At 33.8% G+C, this 23096-nt stretch overlaps 1 protein-coding gene and 1 pseudogene across 4 annotated transcripts; both read right to left on the bottom strand.

The window, feature by feature from the left end:
• Window positions 1-67: 67 nt before the first annotated feature.
• LOC118028804 (uncharacterized) lies at window positions 68-4523 on the bottom strand (annotated as a pseudogene).
• Window positions 4524-8840: 4317 nt separating this feature from the next.
• Window positions 8841-21358, bottom strand: LOC118028805 (mechanosensitive ion channel protein 2, chloroplastic). Of its 4 annotated transcripts, none has more exons than XM_073409301.1 (13): window positions 20518-21358; window positions 20339-20398; window positions 19921-20078; window positions 13868-13991; window positions 13647-13744; window positions 13449-13562; window positions 13008-13068; window positions 12282-12431; window positions 12038-12148; window positions 11670-11837; window positions 11441-11554; window positions 10793-10849; window positions 8841-10311 (listed from the first exon to the last, which is right to left on the bottom strand). In XM_073409301.1, exons 1-13 carry the CDS (start codon window positions 20593-20595, stop codon window positions 9472-9474), a joined length of 2133 nt encoding a protein of 710 aa, XP_073265402.1. In that variant the 5' UTR covers window positions 20596-21358; the 3' UTR covers window positions 8841-9471. The 4 variants fall into 4 exon arrangements, with proteins under 4 accessions (XP_073265402.1, XP_034888399.1, XP_034888398.1 ...); XM_035032508.2 differs by having other exon boundaries at window positions 21102-21350; XM_035032507.2 differs by lacking the exons at window positions 13647-13744; window positions 13868-13991 and having other exon boundaries at window positions 20518-21355.
• Between the last annotated feature and the right edge of the window lie 1738 nt (window positions 21359-23096).

The following is a 23096-nucleotide window of genomic DNA, read 5'->3' as shown; positions in this document are numbered from 1 at the left end:
AAAAATGAAAATGAAAATGAAAATGAAAATGAAAAAAAATAAAAATAAAAACTCATTACTTCTAATACTACAATGGTATTGGATCTTCAAGATCCAATGTCTCAACTTCAGCCACAACGTTTTCAAGATAAGATTTCAATCGATGACCATTTACTTTGAAAACATTTTCATTCTTAGGATTTTCTACCTCAAATGCACCATGCTCAGAGATGGATTTAATCACAAATGGACCAATTCATTTTGTCCTCAACTTCCCAGGAAAGAGATGTAATCGTGAATTATACAGAGAACCTTTTGACCAATATGAAAAGATTTTCTAAAAATATGTTTATCATGCAAAGCTTTCATCTTATGTTTTGAAATTTTTGCATTTTCAAATGCATCATTTCTCAGCTCCTCTAATTCATCCAATTGAAGCTTTCTATTTTTTCCAACCTCGTTTTCATTGTCATTAAGTTGCCGGATGGCCCAATATGCACGGTGCTCAATCTCAACAAGGAGATGACAAGGTTTTCCATAAACTAGCCTATAAGGAAACATTTCTAAAGAGGTCTTGTAAGCAATGCGATATGCCCACAAAGCATCAATTAGTCATAGGGACCAATCCTTACGGTTTGGATTGACTGTTTTCTTTAAAATGTTCTTGATCTTCCTATTTGCCAACTCAGTTTGGCCACTAGTCTGTGGTGATATGGGGTATTGACCTTGTGAATTATAGCATATTTTCTCATCAGCATCCCAACGGACTTGTTACAAAAATGCTTTCCCCCATCACTAATCATAGCCCGGGGCATGCCAAAACGAGAGAAAATATTTTCTTTCAAGAATTTGACAACAACTCGATGGTCATTGGTGCGAGATGCAATGGCCTCCACCCATTTAGACACATAATCAACAGCTACAAGGATGAATTGGTAGCCAAATGAACTTGGAAAAGGTCCCATGAAATCAATCCCCCAACAATCAAATATTTCCAAAACAAGAATGGGGTTAAGGGGCATCATGTTACACCTAGTGAGGTTACCTAGTCGTTGGCATCGGTCACATGCAACACAGAAGGCATAGACATCTTTGAACTTAGTGGGCCAATAAAAACCACACTGCAAGATCTTGGCAGTGGTTTTCTTGGAAGAGAAATGCCCACCACAGGCTAATGCATGACAAAAATTAATGACACTTGGAATTTCATGATCAGGGATGCACCACCTAACAATTTGGTCAAGGCAATATTTAAATAGGTAGGGGCCATCCCAAAAAAAGGTACGCACGTTGCACAAGAATTTTTGTTTATCAAGTTTAGACCAATGAGAAGGAATCTGACTTGTGGCTAGGTAATTTGCTATGTCAGCATACCATGGAGAGCCAATGTAGGAAACAATACCTGCACAAAATAAATTTTCATCAGCAAAGAATTCATTTATTGGAGATTCATCAGTTATGGTCTCATAGCTTGAAAGACGGGACAAATGATCAGCCACTACATTCTCTACTCCCTTTTTATCTCAAATTTCAAGGTTAAACTCTTGGAGTAGGAGGATCCATCGAATCAAACGTGGCTTGACATCCTGTTTTGTGAGCAAGTATTTCAATGCTGCATGATCAGTGAAAACAATAACAAGAGATCCAACCAAATAAGACCTAAACTTGTCTAATGCAAAGACCACAACTAAGAGTTCTTTTTCGGTTGTAGTGTAATTCAATTGAGCATCATTCAAAGTCTTGCTAGCATAATAAATGACATGAGGCTTCTTATCTTTTCTTTTCCCTAAAACAGCCCCTACCGCAAAATCACTAGCATCACACATCAGTTCAAATGGTAAAGACCAATCAGGAGCTTGCATGATTGGTGCAGTGGTCAACAACCCTTTAAGCTTTTCAAAAGCTTCTTGACATTTTGATGTCCAATCAAATTGGACATCTTGTGACAACAAGTTACACAATGGTTTGGCAATGGTACTAAAAGAATGAATGAATCTTCGATAAAAACCAGCGTATCCTAAAAAGGATCTCACATCTTTCACAGTCCTAGGGGTAGGTAGTTTTTGAATGACTTCAACTTTTGACTTATCTACCTCTATCCCTTTTGAAGAGACAATGTGACCTAAGACAATGCCATGTGACACGACCAAAAGCTTGATGTCTTCTCCCAAGTGCAGGAGTGTCGAAGTAATAAATAACCCGACAAGACCGGGGTCAAACCATAGAGAGGTTAATTGTATAAATTATAAATAACAACATAACAACAATCACAACAACAATAATAATAACAATAATAGTAATAATAATAATAATAATAATAATAATAATAATAATAATAATAATACTCAGTACGTGGCGTTGTTATACCTGGGAATGATTTAAAAGATCGGGTCACAGGTTTCCAGCCTATATACTGAGTTTATGAAAATATCAAAGAGATATATTATATAATATAAACAGAATGCAAATAATAATAATAATAATACTAAAAGAAGAAGATGAAGATGAAGAAATTAATGAGAACTTTGAGATGAAAGATTAATGTAAGGATTAAACAACGATAAAAACAAATGTCAAGGTTAGAGGATCCACTAATGGTACTTCAAACAAGTATAATATAAACTCTTATTACTCAATTGGAAACCACACATAAAGGAGGTTCCAATCAGATTATAAATTGTTAACATGATTACTTTAGTTATCTTATTCGAATAAAGCTAATACTTGTAAATGTTGGCAAGCATTCATGATTATAACTTATGTTAACAACAAATCAAGTTCCTTTCATAGCTCAGGTGTCGGTTATACCATACAGTATGGGCTATGAAAGTGCCAAGTATTTGTTGTACCAAGTGTTATACAACATAAATCTAGATTAACCATTTAACAAGCAAAGTATTAAAAGTGAACAAGATAACAAATATAAAACATGTTAGTATCCAACGTTAAGGTCCATGTTAAGTTTATATTATACTTATTCTTACACCATTAGTGTACCCTTTTCACCTTGACATAATTAACTTAGCTAAACATAATGAAAGAAAGAAACATAAATGAACAAGATAAGAACATAAATGAGAAAGAAGTTAACTAAGTAAAGGAAAGGAAATGAAGTGCATAAACTTGATATCAATGAAAGCAAAACATAAGCAATACAAAGAGAGAAAGCAAGAGCATGATCTTGATCTGGAAACCAAGATGTCTCAATACATGGTAAGTGTCTCCTTTTATAGGCCAAAATTTGGAACTATTGATTTGTTGACTAATTGATGAGTGGGTGGCCACATCTTGACTTGGTGATAATCCTTATCTTCTTGTCTGAACAAGACGTCATTGCTAACATCATAATTTTCCCAGAATCCTCAAGAATGTTCTAGGAAATTGTCTCAGCTTTCCAACAAAAAAAAAAGATGAGGTCATTTGGACTTCTAGAACTCAAGATATGGGCTGAACACTAAATAGTGTCTGGGCTGCAGGACAGCTTCGGACTTCTTCGTTGTTCCTTCAGTTTGGACTTCAAAACGGCCTTTTTAAATCTTGGGCTCCCCATGAAAGTTGTAGGCCTTTGTCTTACCTTTCCATCCATATAAAATGGACCTAAATCCGAGATCTAGAGCTCCAGATATGATCCAATTACCGAGCAATGTTCCGGTTTGGACTGCACCGGCATCTCTTTTCTAAGTTTGGCCATCTCTTTGTCCTTTCACTTTCAATACTTAAACTCATCAATCAATCCTTTTATTTATGTGATAGGCCTGCATTTAAGATGAGCATTTACCATAAATTAAGGTATCTTATAGTATCAAACTTGTTATTATAAAACATGCTTTAGTTAAGGAGTTATTGATACTTCAAGTGCAAAATGATGATATAAAACCTTGATAAATATGCACTTTTAAGTACTAATCACCATGTGTTACCATAAAATGACACTTCTCCCAATTAAGTACAAGATTGCTCTCTTCACATCTTTCAAGAAATTTTTCTAAATGCATTAGACACAACTCATAAGAATCCCCATAAACTGAAAAATCATCCATGAAAACTTCCAAAAAAATTTCCACCATGTCACTAAAGATACTCATCATACACCTTTGAAAAGTGGCCGGTGCATTACACAAGCCAAAAGGCATTCTTCTATAAGCATAGGTACCAAAAGGACAAGTGAGAGTGGTTTTTTCTTGGTCTTCTAAAGAAATCTCAATTTGGTTGTAACCTGAGTATCCATCAAGAAAACAATAGAAAGCTCTTTCGGCTACTCTTTCAAGCACTTGGTCTAAAAATGGAAGCGGAAAATGGTCCTTCCTAGTCACCATGTTCAACTTACGATAATCAATGCACATACGCCATCCAGTTTGGATTCTTGTTGGTACTAGCTCATTATTTTCATTCTTCACTACCGTGACTCCAAATTTTTTAGGGACAACTTGGGTTGGACTAACCCATTTTGAGTTTGCAATGGGGTAAATGATACCCGCATCAAGTAGTTTAAGCACTTCACCTCTCACTACTTCCTTCATGTTTGGTTTCAGTTGTCTTTGCATTTGCCTCACAGATTTAGCCTCTTCTTCAAGATAAATTCTATGTGTACACAAAAAAGGGCTAATTCCTTTCAAGTCAGTGATTGTCCGGGTCTTTCGGGTGAGAGCCGAATATCCTGACCAACTAGACTACAACGGAACCATGTGATTGTGCATCAAAAGTATCATTAAATCTTTTATTTTACATATGTATTTATTGTTTTTATTTGGGTTTTTTATAATAGGTGATGTGCTTTTTAGTAATGAAGTTTCTTTTAATGTTTCGATAGGTTTTTGGAGCTTAAATGAATTATTTCAGAAAATTCAATGTCAGAATTTGGAACAAAGAATTGAAGAGAAATTTAGTTGAAGATTGAAGCAAATCTTGGTTCAAATAAGTGCTCCAAATTTGTCCCAAAAATCAATTATATTCCAATTCTAGAAAAGAATATCATATGATCTATTTCAAGCCCAAACTTGCCTTATGTTGTGTGCAAACTTCAACCATCAAACACTCAAGGTTTCAATGTCAATCTTAGCCCAAATAATAGGTACATTTGTATCCTTATTTTATGTTTAAATTCAGCCCCAAATCAGCTCCAAATAAGCCCAAGCACAATCCATGATCTTACATGTCCACACAACAAATAACATTTGATTTATTTTGGGTAATTCATTGATCCAAAAGGGAAAGCACATGAATGGAAAGCTGGAGGGGACATTGTGACATTATTTTGGGTCAAAAAGAAGAAAGAGACAGCTCATAAAGGAGGAAGAAAAACGTGCACCAAAGTGTTCTCCAAGCTGGCCTGATTTGATTTTCCAGAACATCTTTCAGTGTTTTACCCATAACTTTTGACTTAGATGTTCAAATGAGCTTTTCTTTAATGATATGGCAAGCTAACATAATTTCCTATAAATATGTATCTAATAGACATCTCCAAAGGAGGCTTCTAAGAGGGTCTAATTTCTGTCCAAAGTTAGAGTCAGATTTGTGTTTGAATTTTTACTGAAATTTTGTTGTGTTCTTCTTTGTAGATTTTGGTTCTTTAGTTTGTAAAACTTATTATTTCAATTTGATTCAATTTATTTCATGTTTATTAAAGTGTTCTTATATATAATCATGGTTGGCTAATCTCTTTCTTGGATCCAAATCAAGGATGATGGTGATTGAGGTGAGTTCTTTAAGATATGAATGAATCTTAATGTTTATCTTCTCATTTTCTTCATGAATGTTTTATTATTGCAAAGAAATTTTAGAAATCATTTAGGTAATGTTATAATCTTGAATTTTTATACACAAACATTAGTTTTGGTATAGAGATTGCTTGATTCAATGTCTTACTTAATATGAAAGTACTTGTTTATTCTTAAGCAATAATCAATCTTCATCTTTTTAAACTTCATTGTAATATCTTCCGATCTAATATCACCATCGTTGATATTAGGTTGAGTTATCTTATATATATTGAAGAAATCACCAATACATCACCATTAAAATTGATTTGGACCAAGACTTACTTTTTCTTGTCTTTTAAAATCTTTTTGCACGTTTTCATCTTTGAAAACAAATCCATCAATTATTTTCAACCAAGTTATTGTTAATTTAATTTCTCTCGAGTTTTTTTGTTACCTAGCTTAATTTCCAAATCTAGCTCTCTGTGGATATGACCTCGATCTTACCGAGTTAATTTCTACATCGCACACTCGTGCACTTGCAAGTTAAAACAAGCCGATCATAAAAAGCGGTCAAGCATATATATATATATATATATATATATATATATATATAAAGATTGAAGACTTGCTCATGATTCATCATGTGATTTGGTGGGGATAAAGCTGAAAGACTTGCTCTAGCAAAATTCCGTCAAGTGCCTAGGCAGGGAAGAGTTTGGATTGCTGCTAGCAGCTTTGGGCTTTAGCAATAGCACCCGTCTGTAGCTGGCGTCACATAGGTTAGTATTGTACCTTCTCACTCGAAAATTGGAAGTTTGATATTGCATTTCAGGACTCGCAAGTTAGACCTTATTTATTTGCTATTTTAAAAAAAAAATGAATTTAAAAAATAATAAATTATAGAAAATTGATTTTTTTTTAAATATTTGGTAATTAAATAAAAAATAAGTTGGAAAACACTTTTCAGTATTTTATTATATCATAAAAAATAAGCTGAAAAATAACTTTTTAATATTTTATTTTTTTCAAGTTTATTAAAATAATAACAAACAAATCTTACAAATTAAAAAGTTGAATAATAATGAAATTAAAAAAAATATATAATTTCATAAATTATCTCAAATAAAATAAATAATAATCAAAATAATAGATATCAAATCTAACAAATAAAAAAATTAAAAGATGAAGAAATTAAAATAATAATAATTATCATTTCATAAATTATTTCAAACAAAATAAGTATCAATCAAAAGAATAAGGACTAAATTTGATAGATTAAAAATTTCAATTAAAAAATAATAAAGAAAAAGAAAATAACAATTATAAAAATGAGGATCAAAGTTAATATAAAAATTAAATTCTAAGGGATGAGATTAAAAAAAAAATATTTAAAACAAAATAAATATAGCAATTTTAAAAGTTTGAGGATCAGATTTGATATAATCAATAAATAAATATGATATTTCTAAAATTTTCACAACTTTCAAAAAGTGTATTCCGTCTAAAATTTAAAAAATATATATTTTTTTTAGAAATCAAGCTAAATTTTTCTTTGACTAGAAAGTATTTTTTTAATCAACTTTTCTAATTATAAATAAACATAAAAAAATTTAGAATATAATTTTCAAAAAACTAATCAAACAAACGCCCCTTAGTATTGTGCTAGAAACGTGTAAGATTTGTAATTAAAAAAAAAAAATCAAATTAAAAAAAAAAAATTAACTCAGCATTTTATTGTAAACTCATGTAGTGGAACAATAGCAGTTTTAGCTATTGTTATAATGTTGTTCATCAATTACCTTGGTGAAAAATAGACTTTCCTCTCCTGTGAGAACTTGACAGTTGGCGGAATGTCATTTTCAGGTTTACGGTGGTGTTAAACAAGGATCTCTACTTAAAATTAAATAATAATAATAATAATAATAATCGGTTATTCCCCTTTATGGATGATAAAAAGAGCCTTGCCTCCGCAGAGGAACTGGCGAAGGTTAACGGCAAGGCTTCCTTGCTGGCCGCAGTTGACTATTTTGTGAGTTTGCAGAGTGACGTCTTTATATCTGCTTCTCCTGGAAACATGCACAATGCTTTGGTAAGAAGAAAGGATATGTTGATTTTTATTTATTTATAAGCATTTTTTATTAAATAAAACAAAAGTATTTTCTGTAAGATCATCGAAGGTTATTAAGTACTATCCTCATATCATTAATTTTCATGGGGTACGTGTAATTGTTAGATCCAACGCTCTGAATCGTGTCTAATGTCCCTGGCGAAAGAAACTTGTGCAGGACCGCAAATAGCATTTAACCATGATGCATAAATTTGGATTTTATGTTGTGGGGCAGTATGAGTTTTGGAGACCATAAGATAACATGTTACTTCTACTCGTAAAACTTGCCTAAACTTGAAGACCACAAGAGCAAGCATGGTGATGGTGGGCTCGCTTTTCCTGAGCAAGAGCACGGAGTGGCCAGAAAAGTAGACAAGGGCCAGATCAGGTTGAGAAAGAAGCAGAAGTCGCTATCCCTGATTGTACGTCAGTCATAACTGGGATGGGTACAACATTTTGAGAATGCATTTTTGTAAGCATTGGCAAACTATCTATCTGTTTGTGGCTTGTGCATACTAATTATGTTTAGATCTGATTTAATTTCAGATTTTGTCGAGCTTATGATGAAGGAGAGCATCCGGTCATCATATTGTAAGAGAAATGGTTGGTGGTTTCAATTTAGCCAACCGATATGTTGTTCCATGCAATTTCAGTCGATAAATATGAAGAGCCAGAGTGGGAATTCAGCGAATTATGATCCATAATTAATACACATACCAGGCGGCCATTTGAATGAATTGTTTAGTCGTTTTGGTAAAGAGATGACCTCTGTGGTACACGGTACATTTGAATACGGTGGCACCGTCCACCATCCTCTCCATTTTGTTTTTAAGTTTGACTTTTAAAATTTTTTAAGAGACTGTCTCTCATTCATTCATCAATAAGTTGACTCTTTTAACTTTTGTATCACTTCCCTTATTTTTGTAAAAAATAATAATAATAAACAAAATGTAATATATTTTTCTGAAATTAAAAATTTAAGTACATGTGTTCCTCATGGAAAAAAAATATTTTTGAAAACTCTTTCAAGTTTTACATTTCTTCTTTCTTTAAAAAAAAAAAAAAAAAGCATTCATTTCATTTTGTTTATTTTTTCCTTGTTTTTTCAAAAGTTTATTAATTCATGAAATTTACAACTTTCATAAAAATTAGTGACACGTGAGTGATTGACAAGCACCCTAAACTCGTTAAAAAAAAAACCCAGAGGAATGAACAGCGCAACCAAACCACAAATTTGTGTTACTTGCGTATAGCGACCAAAAACAAGAGATAATCTTTGTTTACATTAAGAAACCGTGATTGCTTGAGATCATTGGTCAGCAAGCAAGATACACAAAATCCAATTCCCAAACATCTCCATCCATTGTGAAGATGATATTTTAGAAAAGTTGAATAGTTCTTTAATTTAACTAAAACATCAAGCGAAAATCCATGGTAAACAGATTCCACGTAGACCTATTCCCTTTTTCTTTCTCCATTTTTCGGCGGTTGCTCTGAATCTCCTGATTAGCCCGCAAGTTCCAATTTGATAATTAATTATTTACACATACAGGCTAGTACACTTGACTGCAAGGCGCCAGCTTTAAAAACACAGCTGCCGCGTTCTTGCATAAATTTAATGGTTAGGAGGCACATTCCACACCTAGCATTTGATCATCATCATCGTACTAATCACTTTGTGAGGTGCTAGGAATTGTCCTGGCTGTCCTTTTTATCCTTACCAGGAGGTGCTCCTCCATTTCGGCAGGCAGCCAATTCCTTCGATTCTAAAGGGAAAGGAGATGGATCCATTTCTTCCTCAATTGGAAGAGTTCGTTTTGAGCCCTCCAGAGCAACACCGAGAATAAGGTTCTCCTCCAAAGAAGGCCTGGTCACTGATGGTGATGCAACAGATCTCTCAATATCTTGCTTGGCCTGAGAAATGACAGGACTCCCAGTTCTTTCAATTCCAGATTCTGGGTCAGCAACTGAAGACCTCTCAGGTGTTGCTCCCTTGGAGGTTGTGCCTTCAGAATTTTGCCCCATTGTCTCCTTCCATCCATCTCCCATACTTCCATTAGACTGCTGTGCTCCAGAATCGTGTTGAACTGAATTATCAGGCATTGAACTGATAAGTTGAGGATTGGATGCCAAGACAGCTGAGACTTTAGAGTTTGTGCTGGAGTTGGAAGTAGATTTTGTGATCACCTTCTCTCTTTTCGAGTCAACAATTGGCGTTGATCCTGCCTTGGTATCTGCTTTGAATTCAGATACCAGAGCTGCTTCAACCTTTGCATCTTTTTCCTCATTAGCATGAAGTGGACGATGTGAAGCTTTAACTTTATCTTCGCCATTAATTTTATAAAAGGGCTCAATTAACAATAACGGACTGCTAGCAGTAGCTCCAGAACGTGTGAAAATAGAGTCAGAAAATGGCACATTCTCCAAATCAGCCTCACCGTATATTTTCTGTACTGTACGAATAGGTGTGGCAAGCCGAGCACGATGATGACTAATTACTCTAAGAAGATCCAAGAGTACTGCTTCCTGTATCAATCCATTTACAATAACAAGTCAGTTTTGCTTCAAGTGTTAAGATTGAGCAGATCACCAGTCTAAACACCCTATCCAACGAGGTTAATCATTCATCCATAAAAATTAATAAAATAATCTACGTCGTTGCAAATGTTATTACGTCAAGAAAAAGATGGCCAATAACAGATGGGTACTAGGAATTGAGTGGCTCTGCCGTTATTTTACTATTTATGGTCTCTCAACATTCCAAACAATGAGCTTGTTGGTGTGCAAAAGCTTTCAGAGCAACATTAAAATTCTGAGAGTTTGTTTAGAATTTTTGTCATCTATCCTTCGGTAATAGACATACAATCACAGCACGGCAAGGCTCTATAGGGACAACTCAGATACAACGGGGTAAATATTAACAATAGCAACGGAAATAAATCTTCTGTCATCATATCCTTTTATATCTGATCAATCACATTAAGTATTTATCAAAAATTAGTCTTACCTTTATGCATAGGTACTCTTCAAAATGTGAGGTTTTCACAAAGCATGATACCAAAATCTGCAACAGAAAAACATTATAATGTGGAAGAAAAGCTAATATTGTATTTGCTGTAAAAAAATGTTACACATTCAACAAAGTGCACACTGTTGAGATATCCAAAAGAAAACATCAGACTTCTGGAAGATATGGCGAACCAGACGCCTTTAAAAATGTAACTTACAATGGTTTGCATCCAGAAAAATCAAATTCTAGATGTAAGAGATCTAAAGATTTCTTTATTGAAAGAACAAAAATTGTATATTTCAATTGACTCATAATTGTGATCTAGGAAACTGAAGCCTTATTTATTGTTCTCATGCTTATGGTGTACATGACTCACCAACTGGTAGACATTAATGAGCCAGTAGACACATCATTTCAAAAGGATTGATGCAAACTGATAAAGTCCAAAAACTCAAGTCACCACACTTCATGAGCTTGACACACTATAAACTGTATATACATGACAAATGGAGAAATTTCCCTAGCAAAGAAAAATTAATCAAATAGAGTGCCAAGGAAATGAGTTCTCGTTTCTTGTAAGGCTTTCATAAAAGCAGGTGCAAGAATCTCAATTCTAAAAAAGTATAATGGCAATTAAAGCCTTACCATAAGAGCCTGATTCTCTGGATTGATATTATCCAGGAAAACTCTTCTGTGCAACCTTTGCTGCTCAATTTGTGGATTTTTTGCCAAAACTTTACGCATATCAGCTACAATATTCTGCATTTAGAAAACGCAGGGCCTAACATGTATCCTCCTTTCAGGCGAAAGAAGCAACAAAAAGTACTGGATGGTAACTAATATTTACAAGCAAGTGAACTAGTTTGCTCCTCACATTAATTTTAATGACATCCAAGTGACTGATGGCAAAGTGGGTCTTGATGCGCCAATGAGTCTTCTGGCTAAGATTTCTCACAACACTCACATTGAATTTGTGGTTTGGAATGTGAACAGCTTCGCGATCATCACCTCTTATAATTGTTGGAGACCACCAGCCCACATGCTGGAACAACATGAGAGATTAACTAGATATAGAACCATAAATGGTTAAAGAGCCAATAATTCGGTTTCTTCTCTTTTACAGAAAAGAACCAGATTATTGATTCCTATTCAGTTCATATGAAGCTAACTGAAGAAGGGAATACATGATATGTTCTGGCTGGTTTCTCGTTTTACAATGAGAGGAAGGAAAAAAAGACAAACCTCAACAGTACCAGAAACTTCATAGCCTTCAATTTTTGTCTGAATCCATTCATTCAAAACAAATGGCCGTGTTGCATGGATCATTACACTTGAAAGGAAATTTGTAAATATCTGAATGCACAAACCAACCACGTAAATGAAAATCCGCTTAGCATGATGTATGTTCAACATTAGAAACCACAATGAATGATTTTAAAACTGCAGCAAGTCATCACAACGATATGACTAGTAAGCCATAATTTACCTCTCGGCCAGCAAGGGTGAGCAACACTGTACCAAGGCCTCCAGCTGTTAGCCACTTTTGAGTAGAGAAGCCTAGCAATTCCATGAACAGTGACACAGCAGCAATCCAGACTGCAGAATGAACAGCTTTTCCAGCAAAACTAAAGCCCATCTGCCAAAACAAAAGGAACTGCTTTATTCACACTTAAATCCCAAGCGACTCAAAATAGCTAGATTTATAATCACACGACTCCTAGAGCAAAAACTTTGGACAAAACAAATGAATCAAACATAACACTGAGATGCTTCCTAAAAACAATCCAAACATGATGTGCTTTAAAACGTCATTGCTTTCAAGAGATTGGCAAAGCAATCCAACATTTGGAAATTATCGCATAATCAGTATCATAACTTTGAATGAAATATAAGAAGCTTCAGCTGGTTATTATGGGAACTCAGTAAAAGTAGAGCTTATGTTCTCGCTTGAGATACATTGCCATCTGGCAACAAATTGGATCTCACTGATTCCTAAAATTAAATACTAGATCAATTCAAGAAGGAAATGATAGAGCACAAGACTTCCCTAGCATTCTGAGCAGTCTCTGTGTTGGTAACCACATTTAATCAATTCTTTTCCAAGAGTTCCACAATGAAAATATTAACTTCTCCACTAAAAGTTCCAGAGAACCACAGCACTGGTAAAGATGTTAAATATAGCAGCAAACTTTAAAAGTCATGATTAACATACATTTCTAGCATCACTGGAGTCATTTGTCTCTGTGAAGAATTTTTGTGCCTGTTGAATCAAGCTGTAAAAGAAAAAAATGGCCATAATTTGAAAACATAATTCCATGTCCTCATATGAGATTGAAAAACAAAATACTAGGACAATCAACAACCTACAACTAGTGAAAGAACGATAGCATACCATCAAAACCTGATGAAAGCCAACAGCACTTCAAGCTTGAAAGTAAATAACATGAACAATGTGTTCACCAAAAAAAAAAAAAAAACAGAGACCAATATGTGTAACCAGAAACTAAAATAAAAAATAGGTTGTGAAGTGAATGATGGAAGTGAAAGAACTAGCAGTGAACCATCAACCAGAGGTCAAGTATTTGACAAATTCTAGTCAAACTATGAATGTATATAAGTGATAAAGACAGGTATGGGAACCAACTAAACATACCTGGACAAACAATAAGCAAATGCCACAACAGTTGATAACGAACGTACAAAATTTAGAAGTCGTAGTTTCACAGCTTGGCTTGCTTCTGATGGTAGAACTACTACATCTAGAGCTCTGAAATATACAGGCTACAGTTAATGCTAACTGAATAGTAGGAACTGCGTCTGGCAAAGAATTAACACAGCTTCTTCCGAATACCTGCAGATGAGCATTGCTCCAGTCCAGAGCAGCAAAGGTTGAAGATAAGAAGTCATGACCAAATACGTTCTACTCTTCTTCCAACTACTATCAGATTTCTGCAGGAAATTGCCAGAAAGGAGAGTCTGGATTTATATGTTTGGAACAGTGATACTGGATTAAGGGGTCATTAGACCCCCAGTTAAAGGAAAAGGCATGTAGAATAGTAATAGAATGAATACATGGAGAAATACAGCCCTCCCCAAACACATTAGAGGGTCAAGACCCCATGCAGCAAAAGCAATGATACAAACTGCCGGGATCAATTTAAGCACCAGAGTAGTTCCACAAAAAACATCATAGGACCTGGATGATGCACCAAAAGCGTGTTAAAAAGAATTCTTTCAAAATAACATGTTCTATAAGAGGAGGTTGGGGGTAGGGGTGGGATGAAGCATTGCACAAAAAGTGGCATGAAAATTATCGTTAAAGATGTGAATGTTTGTTTGTGTTAATTACGGTTGATCGCAGTTCATTTGATATTCAAATTCATTTGTGAATTCAAATATCAAATGCAAAACACAAATTTAAGCTATTACCACTGAAAAGGGGATAAAATTTAGAGCATAATGATTGATCAAGGAAAAGGATAAGATAGTCATACAATTAAAGTTTCTATGACATTAAGAAAAATTATATGCACCCAATAAGTACTCTACAAATTAGTATCAGTGATTTACAAAATAAGCAACTCGTAGTTTTTATCTAAAATTCAAAAAAAGTTTCATGGTGAAATATCACCATTGACACTATAAGCTTGGATAACCCTATATTCAAACATCAATAGTTCAATAAAGACATCAAGAAGCCTGCAGACAAGGCATAATATTATTTGTCTACAAAGATCCATGAGGACTCAGGACTTACAGAGGAACTGGAATTAGTCCAGTCAGGCTGGGAACCTTGATTGAACAACTAGTTGTTCAACCAGGTCAAGATTAACCACATCAGCACACTCTTCTCATAAGAAAACATCATATCTTGCCAAAGTAGCTGACGGGAAACTATTGCAGCTGCTATTGAAAATAAATCCTAGGAGTTATTCTCACAAACTTGCATCCAATGGAAATATTGCAAATTGAGCATTAAATTCCTCACTCATTGCAGGCAGTATGAGATTACTCTGGATTAATTTTAACACAGCACTTACATTAACATGTGAATATGGGTAATGGAATTTCAGTCACCCTATTTGAACTAATGTTCTGCATATAAAGGAAGATTGTATGCATTAGAATCAAGCTTCAACAAAGCACATCTAGCCTAAAATCATGTTGTATATTCTGTTATTATCTTGCAATCTGTAAATACTACACAATATCCATCCAAGTAGTTGTCCTTTATTATTATAGCACAGGTTTAGCCTAAACAATTGTATTCTACCTATATTAGAATTCTAGAAGTTGTGCATATAAACTCGATTTCATATCAATAGAGAGTGGAAAATTATTCATTGAGGTCCCAGCAGTGACTATTATCTTATATGGTATCGAAGCCACAAATTTCTCACGAGCCAACAATCCCATTTCTAACTATGTCTTCGCCTTCATATCAAAGTCAATCCCTTAGTCTTAACACCCAACCTTTTTCAAATACTAATAAACTCCTTATTGCTCTAAATATCACTATCCAAATCAAAGAAAAATTGACTCCATCCACCTTCCCTTAATGGTATGCTCAATTTAAAGCACTTCTCTTTGGTACGATTTACTTGACTATGTAAATGGTGCTACTTTGTATCCTTCACGCGATGATACCTCAATTGTCGATCTTAACAAAACCCATTGGGTTAGACATGACAAACTTATTTTGAGTGGCATCCTATCCTCTACATCTCCCACAATTGCTCCTCTTATAGCCACAACAAAAACTTTTCATCAAGCTTGGAAAAAACTCAACACCTTATATGCTAGTTGCTCAAGAATACGGGTTATGCAATTAAACGAGGAGCTTACCTTGATTCAGTGTGGGAATAGATTGATTACAGATTATTTTATATGCATGTTGTGAAGCATAGGCTAATGAAATCACTATTATTGACCATTCAATTTCAGATGATGACCAAACCCTCTCTATTCTGAATGAATTAGGGCCTGGTTTCAAGGAAATAACTGCACCAATCCATGGACAAGAAACATCATTGGCATCATGAGACCTACCTGTGGTGTTTGGAGGCTTCAACACAGCAATTGGGCAATTTGTTGTAACTGCCAACTACACAAACTAAATGAAACAAGGTTCCTATAGAGGCAATTTTGCAAAGTTTCGTAGATCTAATGGACCACAGCATCCTGACAGGCTCAACTCAACCTAGTCTCAGAATAATTTACAGCAAGATGGTTGTTGGTTTCACAATAGTTCAAACAAGCCCAACAAATTCAACCGGTGCTATCAACCCGAATGTCAAATTTGTGACTAGTTGGGCCATATAGCCAGCTAATAGTTGTCTTGTTGTAACTATTAATTGTGCTAAGACATCTATTGAAAAGGAAAAAACTTGGCTTCTTGATTCGGGTGCTTCACACAATATCATGAGTGATATAGCAAATTTGTCTACTCGCTTGGAATATGATAGCACTGATGAAGTAATTCTAGGTAATGGTTTAGGTTTGGATTGCTGACACACTGGTAGTTCACTGGCCTTACATTTTCCTAAACAAACCTTTATACAATATGATACTCTACATTCCAAATCTTTGCTTGGTCTTTGTTCATCATCTAACTAAACAAAATAATATTTTTGTGGAGATAAGCATCTTGGACATCCATCACTCAAAATAGTCCACGATCTTGTTAAGAATTTTTCCCTTTCAATCACATCACAAAAATTGTTCTCATTATATAGCTCATGCTCCATCGACAAAGCACATCAACAACATTTCCATGCAACTAGTCTCCAAAGTCATGATCCACTTGAACTAATTTATATTGATGTTTAGGGACCAACTACTTATACTGGAATTGATGGATCCTGATATTATCTTCTTTTTTGTTGATCATTATACTAAATATATGTGGTTTTATCTAATAGTTAATAAATTTCATGTTTCTAGTATTTTTCCACATTTAAAAAAATTTATTGAAACACGGTTTCAAACAAAAATCAAAACACTTTATTCTGACAATGGGACCTATCATTACACCACTACCCCTCACACCTCACAACAAAATGGTGTCTTTGAATGTAGACATTGACATCTTGTTGAAATAACCCTTACACTTCTTCATGATACTTCTCTTGATCCTTTATATTTGGCCACACGCATTTTAAACAACCTTATTTATAAACAAACAACTTACATCACTTCTGAAAACCTTTATGGCCAGAAGCCCAAATACCTCAAATTAAAAAAATTTGGATGCCTTTGTTATTCACTCACACAAGCCTATAACTCTCATAAAAGGCAGCCCAAGTCCAAACCATGTATTTTCCTTGGAGATTCACAAACCTAAAATGCATGTGTCTAGAACCCATGCTCAAAAAATGTATTATCTCATGTCATGTCTTATTTGATGAAATTCACAAATCAAATCCACTTGTCTTCTTTGCACAATCAGTCCAAACCAACAACTCAGACATCTTCCTCTACTTTTTAGATATCCATAAGCCACCAGCACCATCATCTCTTGTCTCATTGTTGTCATCAGAGCCTTAGAAAGGTTTCCTTGCCATTGCTGCGTCCTCTTCAAGTAACCTCGGTAACTTTAATTCTTTACAATCTTTTCATTTCCCAAATAACCTAGGTCAAGATTCTCAAGAATCAAATCTTGATTCTAATGCATCTAAAAATTTCAATGTTTCTCACTCTTTGATGCCTTTGATTTCACATGAATCATCTGTTGAAAACAATCTAGGTCAGCCTATCCAAACCTAAAGAGTTCATCAAATGAAAACCAAATCCATGAACCAAATTTTCATACCCAAACAACTCAATTTTGTATCCAAACCCCTCTTCCTAAGACCATTGAACCAACCAGTATGAGTCAGGTCTAGGGGTGAGCAAAAAAACTGAAAAATCAATTAAATCGGAAAAAAAATTAACCGAAAAAACCGAACCGTGAAAAAAAACCGATTAAACAAATTAGAATATTTAAAAAAACCAACCAATTCGGTTTCGGTTTCATAAGCCTGAAACCGAAAAACTAAACTGAACCGAATCGAAATTAATTGCTAAACCAAAACCAAACCCATTAGAAGTTAAAAAAAAAAAAAAAAAAAAAAAAACACTAAAAATTAATATAGTTTTTGGTTTTTAATATAAAATAACCAAACCAAAAACTAAATCAAACTGAAATCAATCGGTTGGGTTTCAGTTTTTGTTCTAAAATAACCGAACCGAAACCGGTTGGTTTAAACCGATTTTGGTTTTTAAAAAAAGAATTCGGTTTGGTTATTTTTTTAGGTAAAAACCAAACCGAACCAAAAATGATCACCTCTAGTCGGGTTATATCTCACCCTTAGTGGCGTGAGGCCATATATAGTGAGCTCACTGCACTCACAAGACATGGTACTTGGGACTTAGTTCCCTACATGCTAGTGCAGTGGGATGCAAGTGGGTGTTCAAAATAAAAAGAAAAGTTGATGGGTTAGTAGAGTAGATAGGTTCAAAGCACAACTTGTCGCAAAAGGCTACAATCAAAGACATAGTTTGGATTATAAGGAAACATTTAGCTAACAATTATGGTTATTATTGTTATGAATGGATAGAAGTTGAGGCAAATGGATGTTCATAATGTTCTTTAAATGGGGAATTAAGTGAAACAGTTTATATGGTGCACCCCTTGGGGTTTAAAGATTTGTCAAAACCTAACAATGTCTATAAATTGTGAAAAACCATCTATAGGCTGAAACAAGTTCCACAGGCTTAGTTTATAGCTCTCAAAAATACCTTTCTTCATCTTAGTTTTCCCAATTCCAAAGCAAGACTCCTCATTGTTTATCTAAAATCAAGACTTTATCACTTGTTATTTCTTGGTTTACACATTGATGATCTTGTGATGCAGGCAATGATTCTACTTTTGTGACCTTTATTATCAAGCAACTAAGTGCCAATGACGCTCATTTTTTCTTAGGGGTTGAAGTCATACCTACTCGAGCAGGCTATTCTTATCGACATAAATATGTTTGTGATCTCTTTTCCAATACTAATATGGATGGTGTGAAAGATATCTCTACTCCACTATCAACAAGTCAATCTCTTAAAATGGTTGATGGCACTGCTTCTATAAACAGTTCAGAATTTCATCAAATTATTGGAAGTCTTCGGTATCTTTTTTCGACGCATCCAGATATCTTTTTCGTAATGAACAAGCTCTCTCAATTTATGCACAAGCCAACACAAATTCACTGAGAAGCAACCAAAAAGCTTCTTCGTTATTTGAAACAAATTGTTTTTCATGATATACAGATTACAAAAGTTGGTGCACCTATTTTAAAAACCTTCTCTGATGCTAACGAGGCTGACAATATTGATGATTAGAATTCCATTTCTACATACATTTGCTTTCTAGGATCAACTCTAATATCCTGGAGTTCAAAGAAACAAAGAGTTGTTGCACAATCTTTCATGAAGGTTGAATACCGAGTGCTTGCAAATGCAACCTCCGAAACTATGTGGCTTCTCAATCTCTTCATTGAACTTGGCTTAATACTCAAAACAACACCACAACTTTTGTGACAATCTTGGTGCTACACATATAAGCCTCAATCTAATGAATCATTCTTGTATGAAACATATTCAAATTGATCTTTATTTGGTACAAGATTTAGTTGAACAAGGTCAACTACAAGTCTGTCATGTTCATACACAAGATCAATTGGTTGACCTGTTGACTAAGCCATTGTCTAGAGAGCATACAAAAATATTATGTAACAAGATTGGTCTTGCTGATGAAAGCGCAATCTTGCAGGGGTATATAAAGGAAGATTGTATGGTTCAGAATCAAACTTCAACAAAGCACATCTAGCATGTGCCTAAAATCATGTTGTATCCTCTGTTATTATCTTGCAATCTATAATGCTACAAATATCCATCCAAGTAGTTGTCCTATGTTACTATAGCATAGATTTAGCCTAAACAACCATACCCTACCTAAATTAGGATTCTAGAATTTGTGTATATAAACTTGATTTCATATCAATAAAGAGTGCAAAATTATTCATTGAAATCCCAGCAGTGACTATTATCTTATATTGCAGGGACACACAAAGAAAGTGAATGACATGTGAATATACCTTGTCAAGGCCATGGCTGCAGATTTCAGAACAGGAATCCCATTTCCTTCACCTGGTGTTAGAACAGATCGGCAAAGGAACACATTACATCTGGAAGGTACAGGACTCAGTGACCTATGTATGCAGTTTTGAAGATGGAGACTCCAAGGATCCTGTCGCTAAACATGCAAATCACACAAATTCGATGGTATCAGACTCTGCTTGCACACTAAATAAAACTCATCATAAAAGAAAATGCGATGCATAGTGACTTAGTGAGAAAAAAAATGGTAGCACCAATAATCTTCATGGGCAGAACGAGATCAGAAATGTAAGAAGAAAAAAACACCATGCACAAAGACTAGTAATTGTGAGGCATTGCTTCTACGAACGTGAAAAGTATAACAGATAAACTTTTCAAATCCACACGAGCACATACCAGAAATTGAGAAGAAGGATTGACATTAATCAACTGTACTCTGCTCTTTCTGATTGCACTCTGTGAAAAACAGGGAAATATAAAATGGAAAACAGACCATGTAAAGTTCAGTTTTGCATTTGCTTATTTGACTTCATATTAAAATGTTTAAAAAAATAATAATAATGATAATTACTTACAGTGTGTTGATTACTGCACCCATGACTATTGTGAACCCTTAATTCATGAGAAAATTGTATAGAACTAACACGAATCATACTCAAATTCAAAGTTGAAGTTGCCACAGCAAGTTGCTCAGTATTTTCAAACTCTTTTACCTTAGAAACCCTAACCTAGACTATGTTTAACAGTTGTGTACAGAGATCAAATAGGTATCACTGTACAAAACAAACAATTATTGACACCTGCCAGGATCAAAACAAGATCAAACTTTCAGTGCATGAACAAAACAGAAGCTATCTCAGAAATTACAAACATGAAATTTGGATCTAACAGATTTAGTTGCTAAACAATTGAAATATAACTCAACTTTAAACCTAATGTAACAGGAATTGAATTACTGCTTATTATTTTAAGAGAGGCTTCAATTTTCCTTCTTTCCACTACTTTCTCTGCAGGCAAGCACAAAAAGAAAAGCATAAAAAAATCTACAACCTAATCAAAATCCAACCTACAACTTTGTGTTTTTACCAGGAAACAAACAATAACATTTTCCGGGAGAATTTAGTGGAAAAGTAAGGAGAAGAGTAGAGGAATTGGATACCTAATTGAAGCAACCAGTTGTTAAGTTTCTCTGCACTTTCTATGAGAAGTAAAGGATGAACTGAAACTACTTCTCTGTGAGGGAGATTTTTGGAGTTTGCTAAAATGGTTGGAATTCCGCTAACGTGCCGACGTGGTCCAATGGTGTTGTCCGTTTCTGGATTTTGTGGAATTCTTTATTGGGGACTCTAATTTTTTAATCTTTTACAGTTTACTATACAGATTTATGTGGCGCTTTGCCGCCTCTCTGGCCTCATCCTTTGCTAACGCGCGCGACATGCGTGTTGTGTTTCGCTGGGCGACGACTCAACTGCTGTAATATGCGCCTAACGGGGATGAGAGTGTCTTCAACTAATTAATCAAACACGATAACGAAGTCTTTGCAACGGCAAGCATTTTATGTCCCGTTACTTAAGACTACATGTTTGACTGATGAAGTTAATTAAGTAAATTTTTTCTTCAATATAAAAATATTATTTAAATATTGTTAATGTTTTTTTTCTACAAAAAAAAAATCACATAAAAGATTTACTCAATGCAATTTAATTGATTTTACTTACTCAAAACTCATATAATTTGTAAAATAATACTTGATGAAATAAAATTTTTAAGATGATTTCTTTTTTAATATTAAAATAATGATATGTTGGATTGACTTTGAACAATCTGGGTTAATATATCAAATTCATGACCCGGATTATAAAATTAAGATAACCCTATAAAAAACAAATGAAGATAAATTATGAAGTCTAATTTCCAATTAGCCCAATATTGAGTGATAAAATTAAAAAAAGAACCTAAAAAATGATTCTGGTTAATATGATAAACTTGCAATCCAGATTATAAGACCGAGATAACCCCATGAAAAATAAATCAAAACAAATTATGAATTTCAATCTCCAATTAGCTCAATATTAAAGAATGAGATTAAAAAAGAAATTAAGATAATATCATAGAAAAATATAAAAAATGACATAATTTTACCTGGGTTAACCTGTTAAATCTGCAACTTTGGTTTTAATACTGAAATAACCTCATAGAGAGAAAGTTAAAACAAATTATAAAGCTTAATTCGTAATTTTTCCTGTTAGACCAAATGTTGAACGATAAAATTTGTAAAAATTTTAATTAAAAATAACATAAAAAATAAGTTAAGTCAACCCGAGTTAATTGTTAAGCACTACCAAGTCATGAGATCAGGATAACTTAATAAAAAACAAACTGAAACAAATTATCAAACCTAATTTTCAATCAAACATAATATTAATTAAAAAAATTTAAAAAAATCAATTAAAAAAAAGAGAGAGAGAAAATGAGTCAATTTGATTAACCTACTAAACTCATGACTTGATTCATCAGACGGGGACATTCCAATAAAAAAACAAGTCCAATGTTGAAGGACTCGTGATCTAGATCATGAGACCAATATAACCTCTTAAAAAAAAATGGCATGATTTAACCAGGGTTAAAATGCCAAAATTCTTGACCGTAATCTTAAGACTAAGATATTCTCATAAAAAGCAAATTAAAACAAATTATGAAACTCAATTCTCAACCACCCCAATGTTGAACAATAAAATTAAATAAAAGACATAGAAAACAACTCGAGGTAACTTAGATTAACCTGTTAAACACTATTTTCGGATTATGAGATTAAAATAACCTAATGAAAAGTAAACAAAATAAATCATGAAATTTAATTCTCAATCAAATCAATATTAACAGAAAAAAATTGAAAAAACAATAAAAAAAAATATGAGTCAACTAGATTAACCTACCAAACTATATTAACCTCTCAGATTTAGGATTCATGTCATAAGAGTGTGATAATTAAATAGAAAAAAATTAATATTAAAGGATGACATTAAATAAAAAAAAAATTAATTAAAAACAATTCAAAAAAAAAAAGTAAAACAAATCACTATTTTAATAAATAGTAATTTATGAGATGAAATACAGTAAAACTCCCTTCATTTTCAGTTTACAGTGAATTTAT

This window comes from Populus alba, chromosome 5 (assembly GCF_005239225.2).
Source record: "Populus alba chromosome 5, ASM523922v2, whole genome shotgun sequence".
In the NCBI taxonomy this organism is placed as follows: domain Eukaryota; kingdom Viridiplantae; phylum Streptophyta; class Magnoliopsida; order Malpighiales; family Salicaceae; genus Populus; species Populus alba.
The sequence above is the reverse complement of the archived record's forward strand: the minus strand, read 5'-3'. Positions and strand labels throughout refer to the sequence as shown.

What these genes read in the sequence shown, in the direction of transcription:
- LOC118028805 (XM_073409301.1), bottom strand. Translation starts at nt 20,595, where the DNA reads ATGATTCGTGTTAGTTCTATACAATTTTCTCATGAATTAAGGGTTCAC. An exon ending in GGAGCAATGCTCATCTGCAG is followed by an intron (nt 13,563 to 13,646) that starts GTATTCGGAAGA and finishes TGTATATTTCAG; the next exon opens with AGCTCTAGATGTAGTAGTTC. An exon ending in CAGAGAATCAGGCTCTTATG is followed by an intron (nt 10,850 to 11,440) that starts GTAAGGCTTTAA and finishes TTTCTGTTGCAG; the next exon opens with ATTTTGGTATCATGCTTTGT.